We start from the raw sequence: 27,212 nt of genomic DNA, 5'->3' as shown, positions 1-27,212 counted from the left end.
TGCCTTTCCACAGGCAATGATGCACTCCTGTACCATCAGAGATGGATGGTCCCTCTCTCCTCTTTAGCCCAGAGGACATTCTGTCCAGGTTTTCCAAAAAGAATTTTAAATTTCTGATGATAAAACGATGTTTCTGGAAGTGAACCCAAACAGTGACTTCCATGAAAGAATCATGCCTGTTTTTAATGCAGGGCCACCTGAGAGCCTAAATAATATAGACATCAGATACTCATTTTTGGCATTGTCACTTGCACACATAGATTTTTCCAAATTCATAGGATTTGTTGAAATTATGTACTGTAGATGATGAGATATTCAAATTTTGCACATTTTTCCACCATTTGTAAATGCAGCTTTTCAGACTGGTGAACCTCTGCCCATCTTTAATTCTAAAAAGCTCTGCCTAAAAATCTCTGCCTCTAAGATGTTCTTGTCATACCCAATCATGTTACTAACCTGTTGACAATTAACCTAATTAGACAAACTATTCTTCAGCTTTTTCGTCTTAGCACCGCTTACTTTCCAGCTTTTTGTTGCCCCATGTAAACCTTTGAGATGTGTTACTGTCACCACCTTTTTTTTTAAATGTTACACTATCCCAGTTTAAATATTTTCTTGTTTAGTTGTGAATAAACTATGGGTTTTATGAGATTTGCAAATAAGTGTGTACTGTTTTTATTTACATGTATTGCATACACTGTCCCAAATTTTTCATATTCTGGGTTTTATTATCAAAGACTTTTTACTGACTTTAAGACTTATCTCCTATCTACTAACTTATCAAATAATATCAATAATAATGTGAACAAATGGTATGCTCCATTTGTTAACACTCATATTAGCATGTTTACTTTGCAGTCAAAGTAGCCGTGATGCCCAAAATGTGAGTAATGTTTCTCACAGGGAGGAATGTTTCTCGGCTCTGCTGTGGCCCACACAAAACATTTGTTATCATATGTGTACAAGAGCACACACTCACAGTATCCAGTCTAGACACACTCACCAAAGAACGCATACACAAACCAAATGGCCCTTTATACCACTGATAGGCTGCTCACACAGAAAGAAGTCAGCTATTGGAAAGCTTCTAGCATAATCTCATTCAAAGACCATCTTGCTACAGAGCAGTTTGATGGTACAAGATACAGCACAGCAAGCTTTAATTGCAGGATACAGCTATGAAATGAGCAAGATTTGGCATAGCTGAAACACTTCTATAATGACCTACTTTATTAACAGGAAATGTATTTAAGGAAACCTTTACTGGGGAATATTGGAAGAGGTTCCTTAAATCTAATAGCAGAATCAGGGAGAGAACTGAATCCATGACCCCAAACATAACAGCAAACAAGTTAATGCGTCAGCTATTCCTACAAACACCTGTGCATATTAGGATGCAGTACAGTATTAGATTTTGACCTGATAGCCCACTGACCTACACGTGACAAGGAGGTGAACTCTCTGACTCCAGAAATACCTGTGGTGGTAGACTGGACGCTATTTTAGGAGCGCAATAAGCAGGCAAAGCAACACAGAGTGTAAGTAACCTCTGTGGCAAACACCCAAATGCAACCACTGCAATACATTTTGCACAGCTGGTGGAAAAATGCTGGGCTATAAAAATCCTGTCACTCCTGTCACCGAAAGAGCAAAGATGACCACTGAGCTCTGCAGCCTAATAAGCCACAAGGTAATTAACAGATTATTGAGTATGAAAAAATATTAAAATGTGTTTGTGTTTTCAAATGTAATGTTTAAGATGGCTAAGAACAGAGGAGTATTCCTGCTATTTTTTAAAAGCTAACTCTGGAAAAGCATTTCTTATCCAGCTGTAACTCAATACCACCCCCACGCACACATGATATCCATGACTTGTGATCAAGGTTTCATCATTTCGACAAAAATGTACCATTTAGGAGGTGGTAACACGAGAAGGTTCTCTGACAGACTGGAAATAACAGATTGGTTAGAAAAACATTCAGCTGGACATTGAGAAGACACAGGAAAAAAAAAAGGGGGGGGGGGGTAAGATTTGAGGTGTGCAAGTCGAAGATGGGCTTTATCAGGCACATGTAATACATCCAAGAACCATTACAGATTTGATTTTAAATAAATTACAGAGAAACACTCCCTTAACACACATGGTGTTAAAATATAGCAACGTAACAAACAAAACCAAATAAGACTGGAAAACACCTGGACACGTGCTGTACATGTGACAAAACATTTAATAAAGGGCTTTTAAATGTTTTATTAATCTCACCACATACAATTATTAGTTCTTTCATTTAACCAGGAAGCCCCACTGAGATCCAACTTCTTTTAAAAGGGAGAACTGTTTAAGATGGGAGCCATATGGAACTCAAAACATGCACAAAAACAAAATGCACATTATATGTTAATGGAAAAAATACATGCAAATATAACTTCTGTTTGTTTACAAGAATACACAGGAACCTTTACATTAACAGGTTTTTACAGCTTTCGGGTTTTATTTCCACCAGAGGACTAAGATTTACAATTTATAGCACATATGGGCAACCTCAACTAAACCCAAAATTTTGGGAGGAAAAAGCAAAACAAGGCTATTTTCACACATTAACTGCCATATATGTCACATGTTGGAAATTATCTGAGACATGATATTAATTAATTATTAGTCAAGATCAATGTTCCCTCTAATTTTTCATATGTCTGAGCGAACACACAAACTCCCTGAGCGATCCCTTGGACCACTGTGAGCGACATCAGACGTGTGCACTGTGGTCACGCCAGCATCTAATCCATCCAAGTTACATGGTTTATTAAAATAATCAGATTACAGCATTTACATTTATGTTAGACTACTTTTAATGAACTGCTTTATCCCACTTACAATGAAAATGTAAAAGAATCTTGTTCATGACCTGTGTAGTATGTTAACACTATTGGAAGTAAAAATAACTTGAACTCCAATTTTAAAAACACAACTTTCTTTTTTTTCATAAAGCTCTGACTTGTATTATGAGTCTGTGGTCTGGGAGAGATTCCTGTAACTCTGTCTGCAAAATACAGGATATAATGACCAATGTTGGGCAATTAATTATATAGTTACTTCACATTGCTTTTTACTTTTACATTATTGTAAGTCTGGTGATTTCATACATGCAGCATGTACTTCAATCACTCATACAACATAGTTGTGCTTGGGATTGGAACAGAAATGACAAAAATGAGGTTAGGAAATAGAAATTAATACCAACTCTGTGCTTGTTTCGCCCAAACTTTGACTAATATGAACAAACAAAATATAAGTAGTTTATTTACACAATTCAAGACATTTAATTAAACAGGGACAGTACTTGTTTAACAGTGGCCAGCGCTTTCCTTATCTTGTTTTGTGGAAACCAGGAAGGGCAGAACCTACTGTGGTAATTGAGTGCCTTTGTAATCCAGAAATAGTAGCAAAACAAACCCACCCCCTTGGATGACAGACTGAATATCAAAGCAGTCAGAGACACTTATTACTTAATTATAAATACTTGCAAAAACCCACCCTATGTGCTCTCTGGGCACTTTTTCAAATTCTTCATTTCACATTTAGTGGCGAGTTGAACAAATTCCAGTATGAATGCAAATTTTGGTGAGTGTTAAAGTTACATTTGGTTGACATATGCTGAACATGTGACATGAATCAAATGCAAATGGAAAACGTAACAATGCATCTGCAGGGTTATGATGAAATGAACGTAATGTATAGGAAATTCAAAAGAGTTGGTATTTATAATAAACCTAAAAACATATAGATATAGTTAATTACTATATGCATGGCGATGTTTGTGCAAAGTTTCATTCAGATTGGCCCACCCATTAAGGAGGAGATAGACTAGGCTGTTTAATACAAGCTGAAATTAAACTAATGCCTTTTCCTTGAAATGTGATCACGCCCAAGGAGGAATAAAGCTCCCCTTAAAGATGGTCAGTCATACAAGCCTAAGGATCGGTGAGCTGAAGTGATGTATTTTTTTCAGTCAAGAGTTTTACTCCGCTATAATAAACACCACTAGTACAAGCGTAGCAGCACCCTGCATATTTGCTTCAGTGCACACTTTTTCATGCTTTTGTTGGTTGTCAGTTACTTTGTTTCAAAGAACTTCAGAATATTTAGGTCAAAAGAACAGTAGAATGGCCCACTATCCCCATCTTTTAATTACTGCCTACTTCACAACATCTTTCACTTTAAGTACACTTCACCTAAAAGCCTACAATGTCCACAGTGGAGAATGACACTTTAAATAATTTGTACCACTTCGCACTATTTTTTCAAGCAAGTCTTCCTTCCTGTGCAATAAAGTACTATGCTGGTTCTTAAATACCTACACAACAGGTGATGATATAGTTGGGATACAGTGGGATAGTGAATGCTGTGGTTCCATTAACAAGAACTGCATGTTGGGATAAAAATTGCCACTAGCACTGATGTCTACTATAACATGATCGCTCCTAATGGCCTATGTGACTTTGCAAAGCCGAAGAAGGAATGAAGGGCAGTCGCATCAGAGCAGCATGACAGCGATAGCATTAGACTACATTGTATTGGACAGATTTAAGTGGAGCGGAATGCACTGCTCCACTTTCAGCCACATACACAACCGGTGTCATCAACGGGAGGCTGATGAAATAATCATGTGGTGGCAGAGGTGGTGCAATATCAGCAAAGATGTCAGCTCCAACAAAAAGGTTGAACAAGAAGTGTATTTTCAAGTTTTTCTACAACAAAAAAAATATATACAAATGTAAGACAGAAAAATGTATAAGCTAGCACACCACCAAGGTAAGATGAATTATTATTTGTAATGCAGAATTTCACTTCATTGAGATTTATTAGTGAGTTTATTAAGGATTATTATTAAAGGATTATTATTAAAAACATGTCTAATATTTACAAGTATAATAGTATGTCAGGTATATTAGTATTTAAATATGAAGCTCCTGAAGGAAAGCATTTCTTTTTTCTTTCTGAAAAGGGAAGTCCATTTGAAGACAATGATGGGGTTAGATTTTGAGAATCAAGTCTTTAAAATGCACAGAAATGTTCTGTTTAGGTGATGCGCTGGGCACCTTGCCTCTACTCTCCCTCTGTATGGCCTTATATAATCGCTATTACATTAACTGTGAGTCTGATCTCTCCCTTTCTGTTCCCACCAGCCAGTCAAACGTCTTTCATGTGGGTTGTTTGTTGTCTCTATGCTAATCTTTTTCCTCTATGCTCTCCCCTCACCCTGCCCCAACCAGTCATGGCAGATGGCCAACCCGTCTCACAGCCTGGCTTAGGCCTATAATGCCTGAGGTCTTCCTGTTAAAATGGAGTTCTTCCTCACCACCACATCCAAGTGTTTGCTCACAGCGATTGCTGGATCACAGGGGCTCTTTCTCTAATATTGTAGGACCTTGACCCTACACTATATGAATGTTTTTATCTGCACCAAAAGGCAGACCAGTCCAAGTTTTTCTCATTAACCTTGAAGTGCTCATTAGAGCTGAAACAATTAGTTAACAGATTAGTCAACAAATATGATTTTACAGTGTTTTAACATAAAAAATTATTAATCTGATCAAAGTAAAACTTGGCAGATTAATTACCACTGAAAAACAATAGATTAGCAGAAGTTTTGTTCCTTGTTATGTGTAAGCTGGACACAATGAAGCAAAAAGCAAAACAGATTTGAAAAACACTGACATAAGTGAGTGCACAACACATGAACCCTGAATAACTCTGAATAATATACACGTGCTTTGCCTAAGCAACATGTTACAGGTCACTTATTCTGAGATTATTAACTAGTAAGACCCCGCCATACTGCTTCTACTATGGGTTGTTACTTCCTCTCTCTCTTGGTTTCAGTCAGTTTCCCCTGCCTTTGGCTGTTTGCCGGTGTTAGTTTTAAGATCCCCCCCTTCTTTCTATTTCTAAGTCTGCATCAAGTGTTTACACTGCACTCAGAGTGTGTGTTCCCTCTCTGTCTTTGCCCTGACGCTCATTAAGACACACAAAGACTGTGCTGATAACACTAAGCGATTCCTGTTTGTCCAAGCCTGAAGCAGGCAGAAAGGGCAAGAACAAGAGAGCAAGAAGCCAGCATTTAACAGTAGTAAAGACCCAAGGAAAAGGAACTACTGTGTTAGAAAAGATACTGAGAGACAGAAATATTAAAGTGGCATAACTCTGACTTCTGGTGACTTGTACTCTTTTCAAAGACTCACTCTTTTTCTACATGTGTTTCACGGGTATACATTTCTCTGTCAAGCTCTGAAACTCCTCTGCCCTTCTAAAGTAAATAGCAAACAGATGCCTATCGGTTGTGTGTGTGTTTGTGTGCCTGTTTGTTAACCTAAAGATCTGTGCATAAACAATTTGTGTTTTCCCTTCTTAGTTCTCAGAAGGAAAAATAAACTAATATCAGGAAGTAGTAATTCCTACATCAGATTCTGTATGTTTGTAGAGTTGTACTGCTAAGAGCAGATGTAGTTTAACACATAAACATTTACTTTAGGAAACCCAATAGTATTACCCTCAAATGACATTCATGTTGATCTAGGAATGAAAAGGTGTTTGTTCTACTTTCACTTTTCATGTAGTTCTGTTTACTTTCAGTATGCTCTAAATCACTCAACAAAAAAAAAAAAAAAAAAAAAAAAAAAAGAACAGGACATCAGCTTCTCTGAGCCAGCTGGTTAAGATTGACCCAAGAATGAGAAACACCAGAAGGTATCTGAGACCTTGTTGTTCAACAGATCTATGCAAAACCTTTCCCAGGAATTCTAATGTATATCCATGGTAAATTTCATTGAAATCCAACAATTGCTTTTCCAGATGTCCTGTCAAGGATTAGGGAGTCATACAAGGAAAACTCATGAAAAGCGAAATCTATGTCTGTATATGCCAGACAGATAAACTTATTTAGTCACACACACTATACACTACTCGAATTCAAACTCTAACCTACATTTATCTTCATTATGTTTACTGGAGATAGAATCTTTTTAGCTTTACTCACATTAAAAGTAGGTCAGACACAGATACAACAAGGTTTAACTCCAGTGGGGAAAAACACATCTATACAAGAAAGGATATTTTCAGCTTGAGAACAGTTGAAATTCAGAAGAAGGCAGGACATACAGGAAGTGGTCAAGAGGATGTAAGAAAGAACAGTGTACAAAATAAAAGGAAAAGAAGCAGAAGAAAATACAGAGATTGGTGCATCAACAATATCTCTGCCCTTTGATCAAGCTGTGGCCGTTAACTTCAAACCCCTTATCTGTAACAAAACAGATCCTCAAATGTCCTCAGACAATACATCCTTTCTCTAATGCCACAGCTGAAACTGCTTACTGCCCTCTGTAGTACAAACACACACAAGCACACACAAGCACACACAAGCACACGTCCACACATACACATCACAATGGTTTAATAGACTCTGAAAGCAAGAATAGAAAGGGTTAGCATAGAACTGTCAAACAAAGACCAGATGGTTGCTTTTGTAAGGAAAGATGCTGCCACATATTTCACAACACTGCCGAATGTGGGCCGCACGTTTAGATAATCAGACAAATTTACATCATGAGAGTATTTTCTAGTTTAACACTCTTGTTTATAAATCACCAGCAACATTTAGCACCACCCTTTCTTTACAAAAGATATTCCGCTCTAAAACTAGAGCACGCTGTAGTGCCCAACGTAACATTTTTTGTGCACTGGGCCATCAGGAGAGAGATCAGCACAAAAAAGCTCATGTAATTACTTTTTATGCTTCTATCTTAATCCATAGAAGCATAATTTATTAGACTTATATTTTCTATTACCAATCCTAATATGCAAATTAATTAGTAACCTAAGCTTTAAAATGTTATATAGACTCAGCTCTGCTGCAGGGATCAACAAATCAGCAGTGGGCAGGAGCAAGTGAAAAGATGTCTTTCATTCACATTTAAATGGTTCGATGAAGAATTTTTATTCAATTATATTCCATTTTTATTAATATAGTGCCAATTTACACCAACAGTTGCCTTGAGGTGCTTTATATTACCAAGTAGAGAACATATAATATTAGAGAGAAAACCCAAACAATCAGATGATCCCCTGTGAGCAAGCACTTGGCGATGGTGGGAAGGAGAAAACTTCCTTTTAACAGGAAGAAACCTCTAGCAGAACCAGGCTTAGGGTGGGGCAGCTGCCTGCCGTGTCCAGCTCGGGGTGGTGGGGGTGGGGGGTTAGTATATAGAGATGAGGACAAAACACAAACTGGTAGACACTAGAGCAGGGCGATATGAACGGTATGATATGGCCCAGCCCTAGTAGACACATTTTTGTTGAAAAATAAATAAATAAATAAATACTTGTCAGTGAGCACTCAGCCAGCTTGCTTCACAGGTGACTGTGAAAAACTGTCTAACATACTTTACTACTGACCGTTAGGCTACTAAAAAGAACTTACCTGATCTTGGTAGTGCAGTAACATTAGTCAGCTGTGTAGTTACAAAGACTACAAGATTCACTATAGTATATCTATAATACTGTCTAATTCCTGGTGGACAGTTTTTGGAAAATTAGAATACAAACTAAAGAAATGAACAGAAAACATGAGGTCTTCTTTCTTGTCCAAACCTGGACCTCACACTACACCTCAACCGCTAATAGTTGCATCACAGATTTGGGTGTATTACACTTCTGACCACTTCAGAAGCCAACAAAAACAATGACCTAGAGATTTTTTTAATATGTTGAACCTACCCATGCTTATTTAAGTGATTACTTACATCAATTTATCAGACTTACCAGCTCCCTCTGACGCAACAAAAAGATTACACAACTTCCTTCCCCCAAACGTATACAAAATTCGCCATGACCTGTAAATAGACTCCATTGTATAAAAATAGTGAACTTAGTTAAATGGTGCTCTCATTAACACCTGATGTCGGCCAATGAAGATGATTTATTTATTAATTTGTGCCAACTTACCCAAAAACCAACACTGCCATGCAGAATATTTGTCTTGGATTCAGTGACCAAACATACATTTCAAATGCATTACATCTGCATGACTATGTTGGCCTGCCTCACTGTTATATACAAATGCAATTTGATTGAATTAATTTCCAACATTTTTGTACATTTCCTTTACAGTCATAGAAGTCATTAAATTTCCACAGTAAGTAGTGAATGCTCTGTTCTTTGCATTGTGTTTTACTGCATAACTTTTTGTTAGTAATAGTAGATAAAGTAGCTGACTTGTGTTAAAACAAGACATGACAATGGTTGACATGTTTGCTTTTCTTTCCATCTTTCCCAGTTTTTTTTTTAAATCACTAGCCAACACTGCAGTACACATAAAGACAGGAAAAAAACTAAACAAAAAACAAAACTGTGAGCACATCCATAAATTCCCTCCATTCTTTTCACTTCTTCACTAAGTGCTGTCTTATTAAAACACACACACAAATTAACAACACAAATTAGTTAACCTTCCTAATTGCCTCTGCTTTTATAGCTTTAATTGTGCTCCTGTCATAAACAACTTGTGCAGTTACAGGAACAATAAGACCAACTGTTGAGCAAAGCCCACTGTAACTATGTGCTCATTCACATCTGCTGTGAATACAAGGATCAGCTAATTGTGTACAAGCTAAAGCTTTAATGAACCAACTGTATTACAGACTGCAACCTCCTTAGACTATAAAGACGCAGTAGATCACTTGAAACCCATTAACAATTTTTTTTTCAATAAAATACACTACTTCGAATCAATTTTAAAGCCAAAGGACTGCATAGGATGTCCAGCATGGGGGCTTTGTGTGTGCAAGGGGACCTCCAGTTAAAAAATAGTTCTCGTACAACACTTCCTCCTGACACAAATAGCTTTTCCTGCCCTATAAATAAACACTGCTAGACTTGGAAAGCGACCAGCCTCATTACACTAGAGGGCTGCTCATAAAGTTGAGGGAGTATAAAAAAAATACACGGTTCCACTTCAGTCAAGATAGGAGCCAGTTTAAACACACTCAACTGTAGACTCGCATGTGTATCAAGTTTTGGGGGGCTTTTTGTTTGTTTTTTTAAAAAAAGACATTGTGTTGAGCTAAAAGCTGGAAATCTTTACGCCAGTCTTATCCATAAACCTGTCTGTTGCTTCACTTAATTTTAAACCATTACACAGAACAAGAAACATGTCTCACAAACTGTTCTCAGAAGTACAATGCCAAAAGTCTCTTAAAAAGGAAAGTCTCAGTTTTTTCAGATGAACTGTGTCTAACCCTCCGTCCATCCATCTCCTAGCATGAACATTGTTCCAGTTGTTCAGAGAAGGCCAAACTAAACAACCCGTCTGAACTGAACTGGGGGCAGGGAGCCTAAGTACCCTTCTCAGAGAAATAGGCTTTTTCTTACACACTTTCATCCTTTCCTCATCATTTACAATCACTATTTCTATGCTCTTGTAATATCATCTTTTTGTCACATTTTGCTCCTGATGACTTCATCGCAGTCTTCATTCCCTACTCCCCATTAACTGAACTCCTTTCACTCACCTTATCTGTTTCTGTCTGTTTAAAAGGTTCCGCCATTTTTATCAGTGATTTGCTGGGTCTTACTTACTTCATTACTTCATCTACATGTAGTGCAGTCATGCTATGCTGGATGTAACACATGCTTTTTCCTAAACCCAGTCTGATAAATGTCCTTTCTCTCAGACATGATTACATCAATACTCACACAAGGCAGCCAACAGGCTAACCTTACATCACCACTGATGTCTTCACACCCACATGAAACAACAAACTAGCCCGTGCACAAACATACACCCACACATAAATGAGCATGCAAACACATGCAGACACCAGGATCGTCATACCCGGCTCTTCTTTACACGCTCTGCGTTTCATGTATTTGCTGACGAGCAGGTTTTCTAGCAGTGTGTCTGCAGTTCATGTGCACAGGCGATAAGAAATAAAGAGATCCCATGGGAAAGTCCTGTTTTAATTGGATCCATGTTTAAGCAGACCCTAAGCTATTTTCTTCTGCCTTTCCTTGGATTAATTGAAACTAGTTCAAGGCTGTATTTTTTAATATTCTTGTGGAGTAAATCTGGAATGATGAGAGCATTGCAAGTGCAGTCAGCAGTTAACTAACTCCAGCCTATAAAGAACCAATACTGGTATACTAAACATACATCTCAAAGGCTCACTATCCAGCTAGATGACCAATTTTCAGTCAATTAAATGGTTAAGTGATGAAACCTTTTAGCTCCATTTCATTGTTCATGCTGGTGAGCCGTACCAGGTTTCTAAAGCTCCTGTGACTATATGGCAAGTGTTTTGAACCTATAATCACCATTACATGTGCGTTTTGACATTTTGGAATATTCTCTCAACTGATTCTAAGATACAATATTTTCAGATTGTATGCAGCAAGTGTCATAATTATCCGTTAGATTTGTGTACTCCCTAATCTCCTGCTGACAATTGACACACACACAGAAAGATGCAAACCCTTCCTCCTAGTCTCCCAGATTAATGCCCGCCTGTCCCTAAGGGTTTACTGTCACTCTCAGTACTAATACCCTTTTCACTACACCCAGCCAGAACAAACCATTAAATGCCAAACCAACTTAGACTGGGCCTAATCAAACACTGCCAAGTGCAGATACTTCAGTCTATGGCTTACTTATAAGGAAAACTTCTTTAATTGAAGAACTAATATATTACAGTGATTCTTACACTTTACAGGGGGAAAAAATAGAATGTAATGTTTTTCTAAGATTTTCCTTAATGTTCTGCACTTATAACCCAGTAAATTCTTTTGGTTCAATGTTTAACCACCCAGTGCAAAAGGCATTCTTTTATAAATGTTTTCAGATGATCAGCATGTGATTATGATTGCATTGTTGCACCAGTTAACACAGTGGACACATTTCATCACTCCTGATAAGGACTCCTCCATCCATTCCTCCCGTTTTTGCACAACCACATACAGACGCTACATATTCTGAATATGGCAAAAATACAGCAAAAGCTACGTGTACAGTTTAGATTCTAGCAGCTCCGTTAAATTTATGCTATGGAACAGCTGTGCCAAGTGAGAGGAGACCGCATAATCCACACATGAATTAGACACAGAGAGGCTGGATGATAAGGCATGGGTATGTGTGTGTCTGATAGTGGTCTTTGCGCATGAATGTGAATATATGCATGTGTTTGAATGTGTGTGAGTGTGTAAGCCTTGAGTAATCCTGCTTAGTCCAGCAGCTGGGGGAGCAGGTTTAAGCAGTCTGGCAGTTTGAAGGGCTGGAAGAGGATATAACACCAGGACCACTGTCAACAATAATTGAATACACAGGCAATAACATGCAGTCAATCAGTGTGTGTGTAAGTATGTGTCTGCATCTCAGTCCACAACTGTCCAGCTTGTGGAAATGTGCTTGGGGGAGGGTAGTAAGACGCTGAGAGTCAGATAACAGCTAAAGCAAGGTAACTCATTTATAGAAGCTTTGCTCAAACCGCAGGGACCAAGCTGTTAATGCGGCCTCAAAAGGTCGAAGCACACGAGAGTCAGTGAAGATTTCTCAAACTAATGACACAATCAAGAAAAAGTATGCTACAAAAATGTTACATGACACTGTAAAAAAATTTACGCTGTTTTGGTGAAAAGTTAAATAATTAAAAGAATGATGCCTTTGAGGAAGAAACAATACTGACAGCATGCTACTGTAACTTTTAATGCCATATAATACAATAGTTTCTTTCTTTTCCAAGCTTTAAAACTGATGGAAACACTGTTCTTAGAAACCATCAAAACAGTTTCTAAAAAGAGTGTTAAGGTTTAGCTAGTAATAGGCAACCAGACTGGCCAGCAGCTGTCTTCAGGATGTTTGTTAAAACGGCAGCATTATCATAACTCTGCAGTGCAGGAAATAGGCCAACTAGAACAAAGACGATTTCTTGGACAGTACACCAGCAAACAAACTAACTGTGCTAAAACTGTTGTTTTAGATTACAGATTACAATAGACAAAGTGTAAAATGAAAGTGAAAAGCTATCAAATCTAGCTGCCTGTAATTTACAGTTTAACAGGGAAATTGTGTAGATTACCTGGTGCACAATAGACGTGATAGGCACTTTTTATACAACAACCCAATGCTGCGTTCAATTATATTTCTGTTGTACATATGCCATGTACATCGAGTATTTTTGTGCAAGTTGTTTTTTGATATGTGGGGATACGTGGTTATGGTTATGATAGATACAATAGATAATAAGTGACATTGTAACACTCAGGAAAGTGACTACAAAAATGTACTTTTCTAATGCTAATGCTAATTTAACAGTAACAGTTTTGATCCAGCACTGCCAATTCCTACTGCGTTTGCAGTAGCTTCCAAGTTTACAGTAGGAATACTGTAATTTTATTTTTACAACAGCAACAAAGCTGAGAGTATTAGACTGTAAAGTCTATATTCTAGAGCAAAGTACTACTTTTTTATAGTAAGAATCTGTTGCCATAGATTTGAATAGGTACGCTGTAAAATAACAGTTAAAACCTTGTAAATGTAACCGTGTGTACTGACAGTTTTTAACTGTGACATTAGTTAGAGTGTACATGTTTTTAGAATAGTGTTCATATCATATCACTGTAAGTATGTATTATACTGTAGTAGCATTTGGGAGGCGTTCTGAAATCTCAATTATTTCTGTTATCAACCAAAAAGTGTTTTTACGACCAAGAACTGAAACAGCTACTCAGTGCTGGAATTAAATACTTGTTCTCTTCCAAATTAAAAGCCAAAAGGCTGCTTTCTGCACAAAATATTTAAATCCAAAAAACAGTACATAGTTTAAACTTAGTTAAAGAGAAAACAGACTTGCACGAAACAATCATATTAAACACACAGTAAGGAAAGCTTACTATTGGTATGGGTGGAGAAATTCAAATGTGATTTTGCAATACTCCCGTATTGAATACTTCCATATTCATCTACACTAATACAGAACTAAGATAATACTTGCCAACACATTATTTCAACACAATATATATCACATGTATTAAATATACAGATTATATGTAACATATGATAGAAGTGTTACCACATATGATTCTGAGCATTGGCCTATATTCTACACTTAATTAATCTTCGACAGTTCAACTTAGACTTAAATTAATTAAAAGTACATTAATATTACATTGCAAAGCTGGTTATTAATAAACTGAAAGGCGTTTACATCCTTAGGGTACCTTACTTTAAAGAAGGTTTTGGGTTTACTTCAGTTTTTTTAAACATGTTTAAATAAAGTAACATTGACCTAACTGAATTTAAATTAAATTATGTTTTAATTCATTTTAACAAGACAGTTAAAATATTTCTTAATAACACTGCCAATGCACAGTTTTTGAAAGCTGACTGTTCAAACATGGCTGAAGCAGAATGCTTTAAATCTCACTGTGGCTATTTGCCAAACTCATTCCCAGAAACCAGATTACACCGTCTGCTTTTCTTAAACACAAGTCTCTCTCCAACACACACACACACACGCACACACACACACACACACACACACACACACACACACACACACACACACACACACACAGAAAAACCCTCATTATACTGGTTGTTTGGGTAAATAGGCTTAGCTGAAATGATCCACAAATTCCAAAATGTCAGTAGCATAGTCCAAAGAGATGCTCAGGCACAAGGACTACAAGGCAGACACAAAGTCTAGCAGACAAGCTTACAGCTACAAACATAGTTATTGTGGTATTTCTCCATTTAATACTAAAGAGAAATTCTTCTGATTCACTGACCTTGCATAACTGCACACCTGCTCGCAGATTCTGATAAAGCAAAAATGGCGCCACTCCCTCCATATCAAGCATTGGTATGCACTGAATTGGTCTCAAAAGACAGAGCACAGCTCAGCCATGATGACCCCAGTGCAGAAAAACCCATGTTATTATCGCTGCTGTATAATCTGTGACAAAAATCACACATTTAGCTGTGTTCACAGTCAATTCTTTGTACAACATTAACGCTGTTTAATATTAAACTTGGAAATGCATGAGCACCTCAAGCGTAGGAGGCATTTTCACACTACTTAGCCTCACAGTGCATTCACAGTGCAGCATTTGAGGAAGCTGATCTACTTAACCTGCCTGCATATTCTGCTGAGTGTGCCTGGCTGTACAGTTTTGAGCTGGTTTCTACATTCATGTCTATTATTTCATCAAACCTGTTGTTACATGCTGTAAAATAATTCAAGTAAATGATACTGGATTTGCTAAACATAATGGGGAAAGAAAGCCTGGTTTCTGTCATGGATAATAGAGATGATGACGCCAGTTTAGTAAAGCCATAGTGGAAAATGGCAAATGTTGACTTATGATAGAGGTGGCATTTCACTCAAACAGAGTTTTATATGCCAGCAATATCAGATTTTAGCTGCATTAGTAACCAATTACAATGTCTGGGCTCTATACCCACTGTTTCAGTGAGTCTATATAGCACAAGGATGGCAAAAAAACAAAAATCATATCACACAGGGGCAATGGTTTTTTCCTGTGTGGTTAAAAACTGATCAATTAACCCCAAATGCTTCTTCCCATCTTCTCTTTCACAAATAATCACACTTAAACCTGAAGGTGACACACCCTGCCACAGCAGCCTAAACATTAAAGCAACACACCACAGAGACCGAGGTGATTTAACTATTTGTGCCAAGTTTGACGTCGTCAAAACTGTTAACTTTTTATCCAAGTAAACACAAGGTCAAAGAAAGATTATACTATACACTGGTCCCTCGCTATAACGCAGTTCACCTTTCGCGGCCTTGCTGTTTCGCAGAATTTTTTTTTGTGTGCAATTTTGCATGCGTTTTTTTTTTTTTGTAAAACAGCACGTTGTGTTCTGCGTCCTGATTGGCTGTAGACCATTGTCAATCAATCCTGTGCCGTGTCTCCTGTACAGCACAGAATGCATTCAGCTTGTCAAATTTACATAAATCTTCGATTGCTAGCAGTGTGACTCTGAAGTGCTGTACTGTATGTTTGTAAGTTTTCTCCCCAACAAACACAACAATGTCCACAAAACGTTTTGCACCGTCAAAGGCACCTGCGGTAGCACCCAAAAGACAGACGAAGATGCTAACCATCGCACAAAAAGTTGGACTTCTGGACATGCTAGAGGAAGGTAGAAGTTACTGTATTTTCAGACCATAAGGAGCACCGGATTATAAGGCGCATTAAGCGAATCAAAACCGTCAGATAAGTCAAACTTTACTCAACTCATTCTTCTTGCTTCCTCTACTTCCGTACCATTGATTCATTAATGTTGAATTCTCTCACAGCTGCTGTATTCCCATGTTTTGGACCTGAAAACAAGGTTTGATCTTTGGTTTCATTCTATAATACTGGACTTATTTTTCTACAAAGGTTTGAACTTTGAGAATGTTTAAACAAGAGAGAAAAATGTGAAAATGTTCGTGCCTGTCTGAGAAAAGTGTATAAAGTGTGTAGTGAGGGGTTTTAAAGCCTTAAAACATCTATAATAATTGTAAAAAATAAAAGCTGGCTACTTTGCGGATTTCACCTATCACAGGGTATTTTTAGAACGTAACTCCCATGATAAACACATTTAAAATTCACGCAAAGTGTTTGTGTCCATGTCTTTATCGCAGATTAAGTTGTGCAGGGGCAGCTGGCACAAAGGGCGTGTAAAGGGTGATCAGGTGTTATGTCATATAAACATATTAGTGTTACTGTATACTAGGTTTAAATATTAAACTTTGAGATTACATTTCTAGTTGTTATGCTGCACTAAATGGAAAATTCTGCATGTCACATTTCTGCAAGTAAGCATGAGAAGAAGGAAGAGTAGCATAAAAGGGTTTCACTTATTGATAAAAATTACTTAGCTTTTTTAAAATGGGGTTTAATTTGTTTATAAAATACAATTTTGTATATAAAATAGCCAGAAATAATAGGAAAAAGCACAGCTTTCTGTCAAGTGAAAGCCTATTTTGAACATTCAAATTCTCTCCTCTCTGTAGATACAGTTGGTGAGAAAGAAACAAATAAGTTTATTGCCCCAATCCAGATATCATGTAAAACAACACATGAAACAGCTTGAGAGCATAGCATTTGAATGCATTCTTCTTTTTTTCCCACTTCTTCACTTGTTTGAGCAGTTATATATAGTTAATAGTAACTTTAATAGTAATAGTAAGTTTAATTATTATTATTATGACGGTAAGGAGGACAGGACGTCAGACAAAAAAGCAGAGTGCAATCCAGTAAATATTCAAAATAAATGACCCCAGTTTCTAGCAATGCAATGGTTAGAACAAAACTGAGTGGGAGACGTGGCATTAAAGACATGAACAGGGTGTTTTCCTGGGGATAAATAGAAGCTTAATTTTGGTAAAGTAAGCTGTAACATGTGCTTTTCCTTATGTGAATAAAATGTTTCATTACAAAGTTTACAGGTCATGTACAACTACGCTACGGCTTGAATACATTTTCATCATGAACCCTTCTCAAACTGGAAAAAAAAAACATGTAATCAATGTGTTATCGTTGACCTTCTATACATCATAAATCACACTGTGACATTAACACAGGCTGGTCTTTTTCCATTAAGCCTCGTGTTGTAGGCTTGTTTGGCTGAGCTGGAGAAGGATCATTAAAGTGAAGCATTTATTTAAGATTTGACACTGAACCACAGTTTCCATTGCACATTGTCTGGAAATACCTTAATGTCATAAAAAAGCTATTTATAAACTTTCTGTTACTATTGTTTTTTGTTTTGTTTTTTTCTTTTAAAGGAGCCTCTGTTTTTCAGGGAGACATTCCTGAGCATCTGTCACTGCCAGACTGAAATAGTACTAATGGCTGTTAAGTGTTTCTGTAAAAAGCAATGGAATGACTATTGGCTAAGGTAAACACAGCAGCCTGTGAAACTTTGGTGCCGCATATTCTAATCACGACCAGTAGGTTTTATCACTCTGTGTGGACTAAAGTCCTGGTACTGTTTCAACCAGTTTTCTACAGCATAAAAACAAGTGTGTGCTTTACTGAAAGTTTCTTGCTTTTAAAATAAAAAATTAAGTAAGCTTCTTTTAAGCATCTGTTCTTAATTAAATGGTGAAAAGAATCTAAAATTTTAGAAAAAAAAATGTTGGCTACTGTACTTTTCAAGCAGCCAGTAAGACAGAAACTGTTTTTCTGAATATAGTAAAATCAATACAAGACACACTGAGGGTGTTATGCTGACTGAGTGATGAGGAACGTGTTCCATAAAGAAACAGACACTTTTGCAGGGAGATCAATGAGGTTATTAAATTATTTAAAAATATGGCCTACTTTACAGCAAAACATTGCCTGAATATAGTCAGTTTGACATGGAATTTTACAAGAGAGACAGCTATTATCAAAAGACTGTCTATGACTTATGCATGGCGCAGAAGTGCAGGTCCAAACATCAAATTACAAATACGAAAATGGGGACCAATTACATAAAGTAGGAGACAAACCAATGGATTGTCCAAGCAATCAAAAGTGCAATAGTGTACTGTATGTGGGTGGCAGGTCTGCAAAGGCATGCATGACAGCAAACGGCATCGGTTCTGTTTCTAAGCAACACTCACATCCACAGCTCTCTCTTTCCTCTCTCATGCCACCTACGACTGGCTATTTTAGTGAGGATGGGCATTTCACTGTAAAAGCACCTCAAACAATTCGCAACTGCTACTGATATAACAGGGGCTTAGACAGGAAAACACCTGGCAAAGGTGACGCAGACACCATCCATTACACGCACTGTGAAGGAGCTGTTTGACCTTGGGGCCCAGTGCTGGACTCCACATTTTCAAGAACAATGGACACTATTGTACTCCTCCCACATAACTGAATGAATTTGCAATAATTTACTGATATTCGGCAGTAGAGACATAACAGAGAAAACTGGGTCATTTTTGTGAGAAATCAGCACGTGCTAAGACCAGCCCACATGGTGGTGTGGCACTTTAAAGGTTTACCCAAAATGCACTTAGGTATTTTGAGGTTTTCGTCAGTTAATTATCAGAAAACAAAGCAAAAATCCAGGGTACCAATGCTTCTTTCTGTTACTTTCTATCACAGATGCTAAATCGGTGCAGGCTTGCTACTGAAACTATGATGTATGCTCAATGTTGCTTGCAGGAAAAAAAATTGAGCTGAATAATTGTGATTTAGGGTTTAGGTTGTGACATCTGGAGTAGGTGTAAAAATGATTTCCGTTCTGACAAACCTTTCAGCTGTGTACCTAAAAAGTTATGAAGGCTCAAAATGCTTGAAAAAATTAACTCAAATTAAAAAGCACCAGACTTTGGGAGCCATTAACTGAGAAAATATTCATAATAACAACCATTTATTTTTAATGGTTTCATTAAATATTCTGATGTTATTGTACAAAAACAGAAAATGTATTCCAAGGGGGGACCTTATCTAAGATTTGATTGATTTTATATGCAATGATGCAGCGTTAAAAAAAATGGAATCAAATATTAGGAATAAATTGCTGATGCTGTTTTGTTGTTCCCAGAATAATTTTAAGTGCACATTTTATCGTTTTCCTTGATGTGGATCTCGTGGATTTGGATTTCCTTTTACATGTGGATCTCGAGGGGGGTTTCATTTTCTCCCCACTAGCACACATCTAGCCCACCACACAATAATCCCGAGTCGTGTTATGCCTTGCAGCTCATGTTGTGGGTATAATTGAATAAAAGGGTGCATGTACTCCACCTAATTCCTCCTCCGCAGATCAGTCTCTCTCCCTCTCTCTCAGCAGAGCATGCCATTAAATCAGAGCTCACCATCCTGCCCCACCACACACTTGATCACATGGAAACTGTTTACATAAACCAAGCGTCTCATTTAGATACCATTCCTCACTACAGCTGCCAACGTCTCCACTTCTGACACACCCTCCATCTCCTTAAATCCAGTAAACTCTGCAGACCTTTCCTGTCTTGCCGTTTGGCTCTGTGTCATTAGGGTCACTGTGACAAAAGATGAGTCAGACGCTGTGAAGACGCCTAACTTCCTGTGAGTGTGGAGCATCTCAGACTGTGACCGAACAAATGACTGAACTACCTTGGAGCAATTCCTCCCAAAAGAATGATTCATAGTCAGCAGGATCAAATTCTCATTCAGAGCAATGCAGAGTCAGACGTATCTGTGGTTTTTGTAGGATTCATTTAAAAAGTTTCCAAAGTGACTCAAAGAGAAACGCATATAGCTTCTACGTTGTCAAGCTGGGTAAAAAAAGCAAAAAGCTACCACAATAAATAGTTCTACATCCTTCTTTGGGCCCTTAAAATCCCATGACATGCCAAGCGAAATCAAGTATGTTTATAAAGAGCTCCAAAATGGATTACACGGGCATCATGATTTGTTTTAGTTCTCTAAACCCATTTATTTTTCCTACAGCAAATATCAAAATATCAACAAGCCACAGGCTTCTGCTGCGGAGTCCAAAAACTGAGGAATTCTGCCAAAAATCATTGCCGACTGTTCAAGACATACATGCACAGACAGTGACTCATCCATGCAGACATGCACATGTGCACACATGGTTGCATGTACACAACATACACAGCCAGAAACACATGTTACATTACTTACATCAGTTTTTCTAAACTTGGCTTTCAGGCTCTTCATGTTCAGTCCGACCCATGCAGTCGCTCACTCAATCGCTCAGTCGAGACTGCGAAGAAGAGAGGGAAAAAAAAGCCACACAGATGTTTAAACTTAGCCTCTGTGATGTTAGTTCCCATTTTAAATGTGACTCAGTGTTTCTGAAGACTTGATTTTTGGGCTTTTTGTAACATTATATTCACATAGGTTAGCCTCGGTGAGCTGTAAACACAGAGCACAGAAGCAGAGACAAACAGTAGTCTGTAAAAACTAAAGAGCAGTGTTTGCTAAAGCCTCATCAATGAGTTGTAGTGTAGTGCTAAGGGGCAAAAAGAGTCCTACATTTGTTATATGTCAGAAGCACTTTTTCATTTAATTTCTCCTCTTTTGTAGTACCACATGCAATTCTCTCTTAAACCTGTTGCTGATTACGATGCCTCGCTTTCTATCGTTTCCTACAAGGATGTTATAAATCACAGCAGAACCCTTGGGGATGTCTGGCGACTGTATTTTTGCAGCCTGACTGCCTCAAGTAATTTTCAGTTCCTCAAGCCTGAAATGACCTTGTCAGTGATTTAACCCCCAAATATCCTTTGGCACATTCCTGCCGAAATTGGGCAACTTACTTACTTCATTATTTCCAGGGTCTGCTTGTATTACAACTCAGAGCACAGTGTAAGCAATTTGAGATTCTTTGCAAACATTACTGGCAGTCTGGGGTGCAGGAATAAACATCTTTTAAATGTATAGAAAGCACAGAAGCATAAGTTAGAAAGAGTTAATCTGATTTTAAGTCTTATTAGAGAAGTGGGAGGGTGCAAAATAACTCCTGCAATATCTAGCCAACATTCAAGCTATTTGCCAACCGCATTCATAAGGCAACCTTGATCCTGCTTTGCGTACAATGAAACTGGCGTGTGTTGTTATAATTTCTCAGCAGAAAGCACGGGAGTAGAATAAAAATGAATTGTCCAGGATGTCCCGCTGAAAAGCAAACTTCACTACTGACTGCTGTCAACAAGCATCTCTGAACCGAGCGTCTCAAGCAACTAACCTTTGCATATTTGCCTCACTGCACGTCAAACAGCGACATTTCTTTTTTTTTCCTTCTTCTTTTTTTTTTTTACACGGATATTATGAATACGCGGAGAGACACGGTTAAAGCTTGGATATCAGATTGGACTTACACGAGAGCTGTGCTCCGTTTAAATTAACCAACGGGACTCACAAACAGTTCAACTCTTAAGCATCATTTCGACCTAAACTGCTTACATGATGTGAAATTACCGGACACACTTACCCCAGTCCTTGTGCCGAGAGTCGCGGGGAGCACGAGACACATAAAAGAAGAGACAAGCGCTTTTTAAAAATAGCTAAAACCAGATTAGCCGCTGAACAAGTGTGAACACAGCGAGTCTTTGTGGAGCTATGTCGACCAGGAGGGAGCATACGGAAGGAGAAACCGGCGCGACCCTTCACGGCGGCTCTCCTCGGCCCGCATTCATTAAAAGTTGAGCTGTTGGTGGACTCCTGCTCGTCTCTGGTTTGGGACTCAACTCAACGGCCGCTGCCCGGTTTAGGAAAGTGACGTCACTCCCCTGGAGCTCTCGTGACCGCGGCGAGCGAGCCCTGTTCTGTTCTCTATTGTACCCCCCATTCATGTTGTGGTTAAAGGGGCATTTCCCACAAAACCCCACCGGAGGGGTGCACATTTGAGAACATTTGGACCCTCGCCCACAGAACAGGCGGGTCACGCTTTTTCATGCATTAAACTTCTGCTTCAGCTATTAATTCAACTACATAATAATAATATTAATGCAAAAATACTTTTATAGTGATATTACATTTGAAAAGCACTTTAGGGTTACAATTTATTTATTTGTTAAAACAAAATAAAATAAAATGTATTTTGAACAATTACAGCTTCCTTTGCCATCAGTGCCACAGGCAGGTATCGTGCGTAAGAGCTGTGCTTTTATCAGGTCAAAAATATGTTTTGGTTTTTTTATATTTAAAATGGAGTAATTATATAAAACTATCAAATATATTATAAACATGACATGTTTCTGCTTAAGCATTTATACAACATGTCTCATTTCTTCCATTCACACACATTCACTCTCTTCTACATCTATGTGCTTTCACATTCCAATGAATGCATCAGAGGCAAGTCAAGGTTAGGTATCTTGCCCAAGGACACTTTGGCATGCAGATTGGAGCACCCAGGGACTGAACCTCCAACCTTCTAACTGCAGGTGACCACCTCAATCTCCTGAGCCACAGCGACAAATGTTTTATGTATGTATGTAAGCTAAATATTGTAAAATATATAAAGAAAGTAATGGTCCCCTGGAGATGTGCCACTGATGTTACGTTCTAAGAAAAGTCTATTATTTAGAAAGGACACATCACATTGATGAAACCCTATAGAGCTTTCCTGAAGCTCTGAAAGCATTGCTTATGGTAAGTCCAGTGTCTCTTTTCTTTTTCTTTTTTCTTTTTTTTCTTGGAACATAGCTCAGGATATTTACTCAAATGCTTTAAGGGGATGTGCTTTATTTAAGTAATTCTATGTAATGTTTCACTATATTTTAGATGCAAATATTGTACTTTGTACTGATACCAATTATCTTTAAGCTTTAACTGCTAATAGTTTGCAAATGTTAAAGCATCCATTCATTTTCATCCAATTGTCCAATTCGGGGTTGAACCCCAAAACAGATGAGCCTATCTCAGCTGTCTTGGGTTGAAAGATGGGGTACACCCTTGGTGGGTCTCCAGTTTATTGCAGGACTAGATCTACTAAAGGCTAAAACGTTTTTTGGTCACTTAGGTTGGACGACAAGCTTTATTTAAGGGAGCTAAACACCTGATTTTCTAAACAGTTGCAAAACACTTACTGAATGAAAATAATTTTGAAACTCTGTCATTTTCACTGTACAAGGAAAAAGGGCTGCGCACTAGCCCAAAATCCATACCCAGTGTGGTTTTTTTTACACCAATTATTGTACACTGATTAAATAGTCTAATTTCTTGTGGAAACCCTCTGTCTGGTGTGCCACTCTTTGTAAAAAAAAAAAAAAAAGGTCAACACACTTGAGTCTTACTCAGAAAGAAATACATTGATGTACTGATAAATCCTGAGTAAAACACAAAGATGATTACCAGACAGAAAAGCAACAGAAATAAAACTTTGATTGTATTTTATGTTGGATGGTGAAGATCAGCACAGCAGGACTTAACATATCATAACATTTCTACCCTAATATTATTCAACCTCCACAAATCTGGACTTTGCACTTCAGTGCCCCAAAGATTGTGAGTGGGTGTTTGCTTAAGTTGTGCACAGGGTGTCACCTGGTCTCCATGCTGTAAATTCAGTGTGCATCATCTCTGAAGTTGAGAAATGCTGCTAGCTGAACAAGTCATGTTGATGTTATGGGTCTATGTTGCAACAGGACTGCGGTGAAACGTAATAATACAGGTATGAACCTGTCTGAGCTGTAAGGGTGTGACGTTTATGTCATTTGTTAAGATGTGATAATGTATGCTAGGATAGCTCACTGTGTAATATAGTAGCCATTCTTTCAAACGTTTTTTCCTAATTTTAGGGTTTTTGTGCTTGTAAACTATGCATTTTTACTAAACTGTTGGTATTTTTTTTTATAATAAACTATTATAAAGTGTGTTCTGATCTGCTTCTCAAAATGTTTACCTGATGAAAATAAGCAGCATTTTTTTAAATGACACGGTCTAATTTGGGAATTTCTGATCAGAGAAGAAAAAAAAAACCCAGAGAAAACAAAGTGAGACAAAGACTGACACACGTTGTTACTCATAGTTTAGTCTGGTTAGCCGAATGACAACCCTGGTATAAGGTCCGCTATAATTCCAGTTTAGAGGCAGCAAAGAGAACCAGAAATCTTAGTAAATGGCAAGACAGGGACATCTAGTGGAGAAGCTGTTTACTGCTATGGCACTTCCTAAACGTAGAATATTTAATTCAAGTTGTGAGATATATTAGATGAGTATATGAGATAAGATCATTTTGAGTGGTAGCGTAGACTAAAGAAATCGCACATACATTTGTATTTGTTTAAAATAAATAAATAAATAAATTAAAAAGGCACAATGCCAAGATCATAAATAAAATAATATCGTAACCTACATTATTAACATGCATTGTTATTTCACACTACTATTTCACAAGAATAACTATGTGTTTGTTGTTAAGTGTTGTTATCAGACTGTGATCAGTGTTGACTGTATAGTGTGACCACTGCAGGAAGGGAGGACCTGAGGGTGAAGCAGCCTGTTATTGAAGGAACTGATCACGTTAGCATGGAATTCATGATTCATGGGGTGGGAAGTGTTGTCCATCAGGAGAACATGCAAACTCCACACAGAAAGATTAAGATTGTTCAATTAATTTTAATATTAGACAAATGCAAAAATTACAAAATGCAATTTTTAACTCACGGTTTTATTTAGTAAGAAAAACATTTGAAACTACCTGACCCTATGTAAACTCACACAGAGACTCATACAAGCACTTTTTTCTAGACTACTCAAATCAGGAGGGCAACTTAAGGTTCAGTATCCTGCCCAAGGACAGCTCGACATGCAGATCAGAACTGACACACTGACCTTCTGGTAGACACCCCACTTTACCTCCTGAGCCACAACTGCTGAGATACAATCACACACTCAAGAAACTGGAAAGCACATCTTCTAAAGCTACTTCTGAGAAGAAGGAAGTGAAGGTTACATTCTGGTTGCCGATCAATAGAAACAACACTGGAATTCATGCTGAGGGTATTTAGTCTGTCTTCTCTGTGGAACTGACCTGAAATTGCACATCTAGTTAAGATATTGAACTCAAAACAACAACAACGAAAATACCTTTTAACCTCTTTTTATTTTACTTGCACTCAGTCCACTTGGATTACAGTTTCTACATAATATAATACATAATATTTTATACATTTGTACGTAACTGTCAGTGTAACATAAAAAGGGGGAGATGTTTAAATAACATAACTGGAAACAATCTGGTTTCAAATTGAAAACAATATGGATTTGTTTACTTGTTTAATTGTGTTGCTTATTCACACTGAAAGATTAAAGTATCACAAACCAAATGTCACAATATTGGATTAGAGCATACCCTTTGGGGCCGATTTAGTTAGCTGGACCAACAGAGGACATAGAGGAAAATAAGTCAAATCATTGGAAAAAAGAGAGAGAAAGAAAAGGGCTAAATTTCAGCATATGACAACACTGGAAGTATTAGCTTGAAATTCACAAGAGTCATGAATTGGTGAAAAATTCATGACTCTTGTGATTCAGTGACACAGCATCTGAATCACATCATGTTCCTAGATTTATTGAAAACTCTGTTTTTTATTTCTCTTTTAATTTATTATTATGTATATTTATATATATTATGATTTATTTTTCATTTATGATTATTTTTATTATAACCACAATTTTTTTTTCTTATTATTATTATTATTTGTATTTTTATTCTGTCGTTAATGTTAAGCACATTGGTTAACACTTTTACAAGCGTTTTACATTGCGGGCTCCCGCCCCTGGCCCTCGCACCTGCAAGCAATCACTCACCTGTGGTTCATCACCCCGTCTGCTTATCACTAATTAAGGCAGTGGCTGTGAGCATCCCGTCGCTGGACTATTGAGTAACCCTCGTTCGTGAAATTCTGGCTTGTATTATTCGGAGTATTCCTGCGTGTTTTCCTAGTATTAATATCTGGTCTTGTATATAGATTCACCCCGTCCCCCTGAGCCTGTACGTGAGTTTGCCTGACTAGTGTGGTGTGTGCGAGGAGGAAGATCCTCATGAGGAGTGAGTGGAGCGAGCGCGAGGAGCTGTGTGCGAGAGTGGTGACCCTGTTCCACTGACCCTTCCCGTGAACCTCGGAACCCTTGGACACCGTCTCTCCCCCACTTGTATATAGAGCGCCTGGTGTTGTGTGAATAAAGAACTGTAATTTGTGATTCGCAGACTGAACGTGAGTCCGTCCTGCCCCTCGTGACAGTTGGCTTGTCTTGGTTCTTTTATCTTTTCCTCTTGTCTCTTTATTGGCGTTTGTTTAGTCCGAGTCGCACTGAAATGAATGACAAAATTTTATACTCATATTTAACAAATCTGTTTTTTGTTTTGTTTTGTTTTTTAAAAAAGTCCGTAACAAAAGGTTTAAACTGCTACTGCTTTAGGTAATAAAACAAAGAGTGTTTGTCTTCAAGATAGATAGCCTACTCGCTCTGCGGTTCAGCTATAGTAACAACCAGCTATTGTGGAGGGAGTTTAGTTTATGTTTTTCATATATCATATTTCACCATTGAGCCCCATAACAAACGTTAAACGGATTATTTAAAATCACTGCATCTTCTTTTTTACGGCTGAATGCTCACTGACACTATCGACTGTCTATGAAACCGGATGTGGTAAGAGTGAAGTGTTTTATTCCGGAAGTGAGTCTTTGCT

At 37.8% G+C, this 27,212-nt stretch overlaps 1 protein-coding gene across 3 annotated transcripts in view; it reads right to left on the bottom strand.

Moving 5' to 3' along the window:
- Positions 1 to 22,338, bottom strand: part of rai14 (retinoic acid induced 14) — a 48,112-nt gene extending 25,774 nt beyond the window's left edge. For 2 of the 3 annotated variants that reach the window (XM_063478661.1, XM_063478662.1), the window contains exons 1-2: positions 22,005 to 22,336; positions 20,693 to 20,774 (exon numbers count right to left, since the gene is read on the bottom strand). In XM_063478661.1, coding sequence (XP_063334731.1) covers positions 20,693 to 20,728 — 36 coding nt within the window. In that variant the 5' untranslated portion in view covers positions 20,729 to 20,774; positions 22,005 to 22,336. Of the gene's footprint in view, positions 1 to 20,692; positions 20,775 to 22,004 lie in introns of all 3 variants that reach the window. The other variant, XM_063478663.1, reaches the window with a different exon arrangement.
- Between the last annotated feature and the right edge of the window lie 4,874 nt (positions 22,339 to 27,212).

The sequence above is a fragment of the Pelmatolapia mariae genome, linkage group LG7 (genome assembly GCF_036321145.2).
Source record: "Pelmatolapia mariae isolate MD_Pm_ZW linkage group LG7, Pm_UMD_F_2, whole genome shotgun sequence".
In the NCBI taxonomy this organism is placed as follows: domain Eukaryota; kingdom Metazoa; phylum Chordata; class Actinopteri; order Cichliformes; family Cichlidae; genus Pelmatolapia; species Pelmatolapia mariae.
Note: the sequence above shows the minus strand (reverse complement) of the source record. Positions and strands in the feature narration are given on the sequence as shown.